This window comes from Nylanderia fulva, unplaced genomic scaffold, assembly GCF_048542155.1.
Source record: "Nylanderia fulva isolate GAGA-0341 unplaced genomic scaffold, ASM4854215v1 Scaffold12, whole genome shotgun sequence".
Classification (NCBI taxonomy): domain Eukaryota; kingdom Metazoa; phylum Arthropoda; class Insecta; order Hymenoptera; family Formicidae; genus Nylanderia; species Nylanderia fulva.
In genome coordinates, this window is record NW_028189409.1 from 999693 (window position 1) to 1011768 (window position 12076).

At 31.8% G+C, this 12076-nt stretch overlaps 1 protein-coding gene across 2 annotated transcripts in view; it reads left to right on the forward strand.

Moving 5' to 3' along the window:
• The window catches only part of mdy (diacylglycerol O-acyltransferase), a 149264-nt gene that overhangs the window by 96840 nt on the left and 40348 nt on the right, over positions 1-12076 (forward strand). The window contains exons 7-8 of one of the 2 annotated variants that reach the window (XM_029319160.2): positions 8273-8410; positions 9674-9851. In XM_029319160.2, the coding sequence (XP_029174993.1) occupies positions 8273-8410; positions 9674-9851 (316 nt within the window). The remainder of the gene's footprint in view (positions 1-8272; positions 8411-9673; positions 9852-12076) is intronic. The other variant, XM_029319161.2, reaches the window with a different exon arrangement.

The window sequence follows — 12076 nt, forward strand, 5'->3', positions numbered from 1 at the left end:
AATGATTTTAAAATTATCTAGATAAAGCTGAGATGAAAATATGTAAATTCGTTTAGATAAAGTGAAGGTTATTTTGAATTTAAATATATCTAGATAAAAGTTAAAATTATTATCGTAAAATCATTAAAAAAGATTATTATATCATAAATTGGAGAATTTGAGTATTAATTTTTAATTAAAAAAAAAAAAATTTATTTGGGGTTTAAATCCAATAATGCACTAAAATCTGCCATATTAAAAATAATTTTAAAATAAAAGATTTCTAGAAAGTATTAGAAAAATTTATTAAAATTAAATATTAAATAATTATTATTAAGAAAAAATTAATTTAATAATTAAATTATTTTAAATAGAGGGAATTTCATTATAACTATGGTTAATTGAAAGATATGTGTGTGGTAAAATTATATAGCGATTCATCTAAATAACTTCCACATAATATTATTTTTAAAATCGCTTATGTATACACTGTTATAAAAAAATGTAAATTATAAGAGGGATATAAACAAATATATTCATACTTTTATTTGTTTTACTGCTTAAGTTCTATACTATTTAAATATTTTTATATGACTCTAAGGCAAATTATCTGAACATTATTCTAAATAATTTAGTAAAGATAACACTTTTTTTTATCGAAGATGCAGCTATAGATAATACATATTTTTATTTTTATTATCTATATAAAGATAAAATAATGTCAAAATTTCATCTAGATGATTATCTATATAATTTTATTTAGATAATAGCAAATACTGTATATAATGTCAAAATTTCATTTAGATGATTATCTATATAATTTTATTTAAATAATAGCAAATACTGTATATAATGTCAAAATTTCATTTAGATGATCATCTATATAATTTTATTTAAATAATAGCAAATACTGTATATACCTAGACATACATGTATGTATGCACACACGGAATGTAGAGTAGAGGGAAATAATTTTCACCTAATTTAAGCCGGCGATCTCTCGGGTCCGCCTGTGTTTCCGGTGATAGACGCACCTGGTGGTCGGTATCGATTATTCAAATGCGATCGACAAAGTCAAATTGTATAAATCGGGGTCTCTTTTCCCGATAAACTCACCGCGCCGAGGATTAACCCTTCTTCGCGCTACCCTCAGTCTTCTTCGTAACCACGTAGCGACATTAAAGCAGCGAGCTGGTACGTTTGCACTTTTAATCGTGATTGCGCAACCGATCGATCCGCACATCCCGACGTGACGCAGTTGATTGGCGCGTATGTCGAATGGATTCGGATCGCGTTTAGGTCAACGCACGATGATTTATACGATGTCACGATGTGAGACTTGTTTTGCACAAGAATACATAACGCGGGAAAAAATTTTATTAAGAATTTGATCATCAAAACAGAGATGTAGAGTAATTCTAAATAAGAGAAATTTTAGGAGATGATCCTTGGTCGAAAATTAAAGGGATCTTTTATATATTAGCATATACTCCTATATCTTTCCCTGAAGAATTGATTTTTTTTCAAATTTTTGTTCCATTTTTTCCACCATTTACTATAATTTTATCTTGCTTGCTTTTTTATTTTAAAATTCAATTTTTTGTAACTCAAAACCTTTATCATTTAGCATCGTACTGTGCATGAATGTATTTTAATTTTTTTCTTATAAACTATTGACTTTAATAAAAAAGTTTCTAAAGGAATTAAACCTTCTAATGCATATTTTTAGATGATCACATTCCAATCTGTTAAAAAAAATTTTAATAAAAAAAGTAAAAATTAAATAGGAGTTGCTAGTTTCATTTCTTTAAAATGACAAACAAATTTTTTAAAATAATATTAATAAATATCTTTTTTATTAGTAGAAACTGCCCAAATTTCATTTTTCAACTTGTCTAAAATTAAAAAAAAATAATATAAACCTAATTTACTTTCCTTTTTACAAGACGTACCCCTAATTATTCAGAGAGAAAAATAGGAGTATACCTGTTTATATGAAAGATTCTTCTTAATTTTCGAATCATCTCCTTAAATTTTTTTACACTTTTACATTTTACTTTTCGAATTTTTTTATTTCTCGGCGCACGCTCTACATTAATTTTCAAACAAAAAAATGTTTATTAAAACTTTTTGGTATTTTTGAATATACGAGAAAAAACGAGTTTCCATATGCAGATATGTACACCGTTGATTACAAAAATACGAGTGCGCGATAAGCAAGGTGTTTACGCTTCATCGAAGCGAGAATTTTCTCATGAACGCGTCATTTACAACTTCCAACCTTCCTCTAAATTTGACGCTCGCCAACACACATCCAGGATTTTCTCTCTCTCTCCGCATCGAAAATCAAGACAGATATATTCCTCCGATACGTGCATTCATTCGGTGTTTCATTCGCAGCTAATTAGCCCGTTATCCGCTCGGCTGATCCTCGTCGTCCTCTCCTCTCGTCGAGGAGGCGCGAGTGTGTCCTAATTACAGGCGGCGCGGCGGTGGGTAAAAAGTGACGTAGTAGTTTGATATAATTAATTGCGAGTCCGCGACGCTTCGGCGCTCATCGCGCGGCGACCGACCCGATATGCGATCGATCGATACGGACAAATGCAATCGACAAAAGCCCGCTCGCGGGACTCCGTTATTACGATCACGAGCTTCGTGTAATCTAGCACGCGGACGCCGTGTAATTTTCGCCCTCTCCGCCTAACTCGGGTTCCTATCGGGCGCGTCGTATTATTACGGGACGTAATGATGACGTAGAACCAGCCGACAACCTATCTAACCTAACCGTGTATACGCATCGCGAAGGTGGGGCACTCTTCAGGCCTTCGCAGATAAATTTTTATAACCGTAACGTAAGGATTTGACCAATAGCGTTGCTCGATTTTTACAGCTACGGTTACGGACAGCCGAATCGAGCAACGTGATTGGTCGAATTCTTACGTTATGTTTATGGTTATGGAAAGTATATGCGAAGGCGTTTCGCAATGCGTATACGCAGCTAGGTTAGGTAGGTTTTTGTCCGTCACTCGACTCGATCGATCATGCAAGAAATGAAGCTTCGGAAGCTCTCGCTTTTCTTACGAAGAAGAAGAAGAAGAAGAAGCAGCTAGAAACTTCTCCTTTATTCTCTCTCCTCGGTACGTCCGCACAAAAGTTTATATCTCTTGTACTTTAAATAATGTGCATACATCGGATTCTTCCTCGGAAAATCGATCTACGATTACTTTAATGTTGTAACTTTTTAGTGAATGGAAGGAAGGAGGGGAAATGTGAATAAAAGGTAAACTGATATTTCTCTGATCGGACATGAGGGTAAAATGCTATTCAGAAAGCTGGTGGAATAAAGCTAGAAAAATAAAAGGAAACCGGCACACTTAAGAGAATAGTAGACTATCAGTGTTGTGCTTATAGATGATTTTAAAATTAATCTAGATGAAATGGGAAATATATAAATTTATCTTACAATTAGATAAGATGATGATGATTTTGAATTTAAATATATCTAGATAACAGATAAAATATATCTAGAACACAGTTATAAGAAAATATAACTTATAAAAGAGATATAAAAATATATTCGTACTTTTATTTATGTAAAAGTATTCTCTGTCGAAAATTAAGGGCGGTAAAATTTCTAATATAAATATATACTTTTATATCCCTGCCTGAGGAGTTACACTTTTCTAAAGAAGAAGGTAAAAATTAAGTTTTAATTTTTTTCTCAAATTTCAGACAAATTAAAAAGATGAAACTAGATCATCTATATAATTTTATTTAGACAACAGCAAGTACTGTAGACTATAGAGCGAGTTGCTGGAAAAATGGATGTTCGACGTCGTTCCGCGTCGCGTCGAGGATGCAAGACAATTTACGAGTCTGCAGTATTGCGTGATCAAGGATCGCGGGCAATCGTGTCTCTCGAACCGAAGGCGAAGGTCTCTTCTTCCTCTTCCTCGTCTTCCTTTTTCGGCGCGCGATGCCGGTGCTTAATTTGTGAGACTTCTCACTCAGCTCGGCTCGTTCTCGTAAGGTTGCTACCTCTTCCTCCACACACATAGCAGGTTACCTCTGGCTCGAGGTCTTCGATATCGATCCCCTTTTTTCGCCGAAGTCGTCGCTCGTCGTCCGCCGCGCCAGTTTCGAGATATATGAACGAGGGTAGGTCTTAAACGCGAGGCATCCCTTGGCACAAAAGGCGAAATTACATCGGCCCTCGAGACGCCCTCCGGGCCGAGATTGAAAAAAATAGAAATTACACCCGTCGCGAACGGAAGCTCGCTCGATTCGTCCCCACGAGAATTCCTCCACCTCCCGAGCATCAACCGCCGAGAGTTCCGGATCTTCTTCCACCCTTCTGCGACTATCCACGAACGTGATAGTAACCGCAAAGGAGACTCGAGAGCACAGATAGGTGGATCTTACGCAATCGGAGATCGCAGGATTGACCCCTTCGTCACAATGTCATAAATTTTTAAACACGCACCTACGCGTATTCTGCTCTCTTGTCAGGCCTAATCTTCTTTTAAAAACGTGTATTCGCTCGTTTATTGATTAAAACAAAATTTAGTATATAAAAAGGCCAACTAATCGAGCATTATTAGAGCTCAATAGAGCGATCAATCCGTAAGAAATATACTGATGTTTTGTAATTTGACTTAACACGACATGCACTAATTCGGCGATAAAATTGCGACTTACAATCACTTATAATCATCTACTTTTAAATCCTATACTGAAGAAGACCGCGTGTCGGTCGAAACGTTTGTACTGTATTATCTTATATAGAATAAATACTTAGTTTATATCATCTAATAATGCTCGATTAGTTGGCCTTTTTATATACTAAATTTTGTTCTAATCCTCTTTGTTTTTACTTATAATTAATAAATGATACAGGGTGTATCTAAAAAAGTGCGAGAAATTTCAGGAGATAAAATTAAAAAAATGAAACGGAAACTATCCACCAAGTTTCATTTTTTTAATTTGTCTGAATTTGAGAAAAAAAAATAAAAACTTAATTTTTACCTTTTTCTTTAGAAAAGTGTAACTTCTTAGAGAGAAATGTAAGAGTATATGTTTACATAAGAAAACCCCTTAATTTTCGACAGAGAATAATCTTCTAAAATTTTTCGCACTTTTTAGATACATCCTGTACATTATACATACAAGTGTTAAATGTTGTATATATTTCGTTATTTATTGCGCTCAAATTTGCGGCACAAGCTGTTGCGCGAACGCAATGATGATTCGATTAGCGACGTTACTGAAGACACTTGATTGCTCACTTGATACTAATTTACACATGTATACAGAGTATAATTATTGCTGTGCATTGTACGTCGGTGTACTATTGATTTGGCACATTATAGTACAAGGACGCGTTACGATGCGGTCTCAAGTCATCTCTCAAACTATATTAAGATAAAAAGCTACTTCATTGCATGAATCTATTACAAAATAAAGTTTATCTCGTTACGAATAAAGAAACATTTCCTTAGATCTGAGGGTGCTGACACATGGCAGTCGGAATTTTGGAAAACGGAATCTCGGAAAAGTACTAGAATAAGCCTCGCTCCTCATGGAATGATTTTTATGGAAAACGGAATGTTATTTTAATATCAAATTGTTTTTTAATTTAGAAAATTTTTTTATTATTTTCTATTATAATAAACAATACATACAAATTTCACTTTTTTATATATTTTTTATTGTATTAATTATTTTTTGTCGAAAAACTATCAAAATAAATTTTTCTATTTTTACTAATTTTCGAAATGCTCCGAAATATTAGTTCATGGGGAGCTCAGTCACAAAAAACCGGACCGACAAACACGCGACTTTTATTCGTGACAATATAATAACTATTTTATGTGTTAAAATATTTTGATTGAATATATATATATATGTATATATATTAATAAATACCAAACAATTATTTTTATTAACAATATAATTCTTCTTATAGAGATAAAATTCAATCCCGGTTAATTTTCATTAAACGTTAAGTTCAAATTTCTGCAAATAATTCTGATTGGTTGATCTTTTATTCTAGTACTTTTTCGATATTCCGTTTTCCCAAATTCCGACTGCCATGTTACAGCACCCTGACATATTCTATCAGCACATAAACACTAAATAAAGCACTGAATAATATCAATTATCTTTTAATCTCAAGATGTATCTAAAACATGAAGCAGAATTTAATTGGCTTTAGGCTTAACTAAATTAGTACATGCTATAAATCGTAATCTTATTTATCTGCAAGTTAAGAGATACGTGGTTATCTCCCATCATCTGAAACTATTATTACATAGCGAGTTTCATTACAAATCACGTGATATTCAGTGTTTGTTGTTATCTAAATAAAATTATATACGTGATCCTCTAGATGAAATTATGACGTCATCTTATCTTTATATAAATAATAAAAATATATATTATCTATATCTGCATCTAGATGAAAAAAAGTGTTATTTTTACTAAATTATCTAGAATAATATTCAGATAAGTTGCTGTAGAGTCATAGTTAAAAATACTTAAGTAGTAGAATTTAAGCAGTAAGCGATAAAAACTTACAAATAAAAGTATGAATATATTTTTAAATTTCTTTTATAATTTACATTTTTGTATAACTGTGCTCATCTTTTATCTAAATACATTTAAATTCAAAATCATCTTTATCTTATCAAAAATAAATTAATATATTTTTATCTTATCTTTATCTACATAATTTTTAAATCATCTAAACACAACACTGGTGATATTAATAATTTCAATTTGTAATTCCGCATGTCGGTGAAAATTGGTAAAAGACTCAAGCATTTATATGTATAATTTGATCAACCGGAAATAAATCCGAATAAATACAAGCAGTCTGTGTAAGCCGAGAGAACGGTTTGTAATGAATAATCCGCCAATGAAGAGAGAAAGTGAGGGTTTACTTGTATGTGGTGGCCGAAGATCACAGGCTTGATGAAACGAATTTACGTGGAACATTAACGAATCATTAAACCGTTTTCGAGTGCTTCCACGCGATTGTGCACCACTCGCTAACTGTGTTTATTTGGACGTTCGCCGAAATTACATTACAATTTTATTATTTCTACCGCCAAGTGTATGCAATTCAGAGTATGTTTCACTCGAGATGTTTTCTTTACAGTTGTTTACATTTATCTGTAATTTTATCACAATATTATAATTGCAACACGCGATTGTAATAATATACAGAGTGATTCTAAATAAATGCGAAATATTTTAGAAGATGATTTTTGTCAAAAGTTAAAGTCTTTTATATATATAAATATTTATTTTTATATATTTCTCTGAAAATTTTCATTCTTCCAAAGGAGAGGTGAAAGTTAGGGTTTTATTTTTTTCCACATTTTAGACAAATTAAAAAAAATTAAACTTGGATATTTTCAACTAATAAAAAACAAAATTTTTTAAAAATCTTTTCTATCGTTCTAGAGGGTTGGAATTAGCAACCCCTATTCAATTTTTTATTAAAACTTTTTAACGAAATCGGAATGTGATTGTCTAAAAATATATATGCATTTAAAAAACTTGATTTTTTTATAAACTCTTTTTATTTATTTTATTTTTTTTTGTAAAATCAATAGTTTACAAAAAAAAATAAAATAAAATACATCATCATGCACAACAAGGTTTGTCGGCTTCGAGTTACGAGAAGTAGAATTTTAGAGTAAAAAAAAAAAAAAAACAAGCGAAACAAGATTATAGTAAATATTGGAAAAAATAGAACGAAAACAAAATTTTAGAAAAAATAAAGACCTAATTTTCATCTTCCTTTTTGAAAGAGTGTAATTCCTCAGTGAGGGATATAGGAATTCGTTTAGATGAAAGATCTCCTTTAATTTTCGAAAGAATCATTTCAAATCACCCTCATAAATATAAATATATAGATAAATATAAATACTACACAATTATTAAAAATCTTATTTTCGTATTAAGAACGATTATAAGAACCTAATTTTATAATCTTATTTTTCATTACTCGAGAAATGTCGGTGAACAATCGCGCGAACAGCTGACGCGCGAAATGTCGTCTTGTCTTGGACAGACATTTTTGTAAGAGAATTTTTTTCGTTCTGTCGCGCGCGACAGCGGATCTCCGAAGGAAAAATAAGAGAAAGGAAATAAGGCAGGAAGGAGCAACGTTTATTTCGCTATTCAAAGGACGAAGAGGAAAAGTGGAACTCGACGACGAAGTAAATGGATGGGGGGCTGCACGAGGAATTTAATTTGCTCGAATTCTTCTACATTTATTACGTAGGGATGTTGGAGAACGACGTCGGTCGGGACGACGCTCGGTCGTCGACGACGTGGACGTCGATCGGTGTCGCGGAGAACGAGCCGCGAGTAGCGCAAAATCCTCCCTCGATGTCGCGACGCAACCGGAGAGACTGTCGAGGTAGGTACGAGAGCAGCAACGAGGCGCAACCTCCCTCTGTTCGGGTCGCCGTCGTGGAACTAGGCAGTCGGCGCACCCCGGGCTTATTTGAATTCCAGATTGGATTATTCATCGGATTTGGATAATTGAGGGGATTCTATCAGTTACGCGTCGGAGTGGGATTAGACGCGCAGATGGGAATCCGCGTGCTTAGCGCGGCGCTGAGGAATTCCGAGCTTCCCGACCGAGGAAATCGCGCGAGCGGTTCGGTTTTGTTGTTTAAGGACCGGCTGAGAGGGACTCGAGGGAGAGGCGAAAGAAAACGTGTAGCTGTGATTTTTTTTCTTTTCTTCTTTGCTGGAAAAGTTTCCCTAGGAATCCTTGTTTCAATTTTTAACAGATCGAGCGAGCGTTTTAGAACGTCAATCCTCTAAGTATTTTCTTCTTATTGTTAGATACTTAAGATTTAGTCTAATATTTTTTTGTGCTTTTTATCCTTTGCCTCTAAACGGAAAAGTTTCTTTGCAAGCGTCTATTCATTTGGTTTTTGACTCTGTCTTTTTTTATCTTTCTCTCTCACTCAGCCATTGCTGCATATTTATTTCTGAAAAACAAATTTTTTATTTTTATTTATTTATTTATTTTGTAGTAAAAGCAATTAAGAGACAGTTTTGATTTATAATATTATGAATAATTTGTTTCGCTTTTGAGCAATAACAATTTTAAAAAATTGTGCAAATGGAAATTTGCACATTGCTTCCTCACTATATTATTTCACTAATTAGAATGGTTTTTCAATTATGGCTTTCTCATAGAAAAAGCTAACTTCCACATTGCTTGATCACAATTCAATTTCGCTCATTAAGAAAGTTTTTAAATTACGGTAACGTGCAAATTAAGCTTCCTCTGTGAGGAAGTCATAATTGAAAAACCATCCTAATTAGTAATATAAGATGAGGAAGCAATGTGCAAATTTTCATTTGCACAATATTTTTTAAATAATATTTTATTCAGGATATTTCAAAATTTACATTTAAAAAATTCAAAATTTTATCAAAAATAAACCATATTGCATCAAATCATTCCAAATTCAATATTAATTATTCTTAAATTATTAATATTTTCGATAAGTTCGATATTTTGAAATTTACAAAAATTAAAGCATATACAGACATTGCTTAATGAGCGAAATAGAATGGCGAGGAAGTAATGTGCAAGTTTTTGGTCGCTTTTGTGGTCAATGACAATTTAAAAAATGACGAAAATATGATTTTTCTGTCGCAGCTTCCAGCATCAAACAAAGTACAAGTGATGTCAACGACTTTGAGCAAAGAAGCGATCACGGAAATGCATTGGTACAATATCCTGACAACTTAAACCTCGGCGATCTTTATTACTACATATTGGCGCCTACTTTGTGCTATGAATTGAACTTTCCTAGAACGCAACGGATTCGTAAGAGGTGAGTGATTTTAATTAGTTTATCTTTTTTGTTCCAAAATGTGAAGTAAAAAGGATAAATTTTGAACTAGTGCAGTTAAAAAGAAGTATCCCTCAATTTTTATTTAGAATAAAATCAACAGATTTTAATCGGAAACGCGAGATGCTGCCGTAGTTCTGTTTTACCGACTTTAAGTTAGATTAGGTTCACTTTTTATTGAATATACAGACTGAAAAATCCTCTACAATGAAAGTACTGATAATGATAAATAGGGAGCGCTGTCTGGCAATTAATTTTTGCTGTTTCATGCCTTGACTTTGATTCCGCACGCAAATATACATAATTAATACAATTACGAATCTTTTGATACAGGCTTTTAATCTCATTTTTATTATTTCTGTATTATTTTTTCATGTCATCTCTATTGGCCATATTTTGTGCACAAATAAACTGCAGAATTTTTGTACTAAATAAGTTATGTTATGAACTGATGCAAGATAAAAAACTATAATTTTGTAACTTTTATTGTTTTTTATACGAATTTACAGCGCTCCCCGTTTATTATTATCAGTACTTTAATTGTGAAGAAGGATTTTTCAATCTAGCCAATAAAAAGCAAAATAGTCAATAAAAAGAAAAGCCCTTGAACTCAAAGTCGGTAAACCAGTTATGGTCCCCTTAATGGTTTTAATAATTATAAAATAAAATATCCCTGTATATATATATATATAGTCTTATAGGATTAATTTTTTTTTTTTTTTTTGCGAATTTTTGCCAATCGTTTCGGAGATGGCTGGAAAACGAAAATATTTTGAAAAAAGTTACACGAGATAGGCTTCCCTCTCTATTCGACTTGCACCTCTCACACAAAGCAATATAGTCTTATTTCAGTTTACATATGTTTTCAAGAATCCTACTACGGATTCGCCTTCGATCGGGAGGCAGGTCGAGTGGAAACTTGATATTGTCTGAGTTGGGTCACGCGAGTGCATACATTGCGTGAGGCGTATAAATCCGTGTTTGCTCTCTCAGATTTCTCGTATATACATTTCGCCGTGGTGTAACCCCGTACGGGGTTCTCTCTCTCTTTTACGTCTTATTTTCGTTTTGTTAAAGAATGTCAACAGATGCCAAAGTCACTGGTTTACGAAACTCCGGATTCCTGCAAACGAATTCTTAAACTCCGGGAAGAAAATTTTGAGGATTCTTTGTCATTTTATCGAGAACGTAAATTATTTGTGAGAGTCGAAATTGAAAGAAGTTTAAAATTTTATATCGGTGCTGTGTGCAAAAATTTTATTTGAATGTATCATGTGTTGTTATTTATATTTTATTAATATAATTTAATTAGAAATGTGGCTCAAAAAAGATCTGTTTATGAACCTCCGGTAAAAAAATGTTACGTTACTTGCTTAATTTCAATTTTCATATTTAATATTAAAATATAATTAGCAATTTGAGCAATGTTACGGTATTATGATTACGATAATAATGCGAAATAAATATATAAAACTTAAATTATTATAAAATATGTGAATGAGGAATTTAATATTGAATATCTTTACATACATATCCAGTTATCAGTGTTTGCTGTTATGAATAAAATTATATAAATAATTATCTAGATAAAATTTTGGCGTCATCTTTATATAGAGTCCTACCTTTATATAGAGAGATAATACATATTTTTATTATCTATATGGAAAGTGTTATCTTTATTAAATTATCTAAAATAATGTTCAGATAATTTGGTTTAGGATGATACAGCACATAAAAATACTTGAATTAGTAAACGATAAAAATTTATAAATAATAGTATAATAATATATTTTTATATCTTTTTATAAATAAAAGATTCTTAAAAATTCTCTTATAAATAAAAGAATATATATTTTTATATCTCTTTTATAATTTACATTTTTTTTATAACTATGTTTACATAAGCAATCTTAAAAATTATTATCTAGAACATTATCTAGATGAATCGCCATATAATTTTATCTAGATATATTTAAAACGAAATAATATATTTTCATCTTATCTAAGATAAAACACATTTTCATCTCATCTCTATCTAGCTAATTTTAAATTATAAGTTCAACACTGTCAGTTATATATATATTTATGACAATTAAATTTCGATTTAGATTATTTCTGTAATATTAATTATGCACTCTGAATGTTACTTTGAAAAAATGATATACCTATATTTAAATCGCAGATTTAATAAATCCGCGCGTCACATC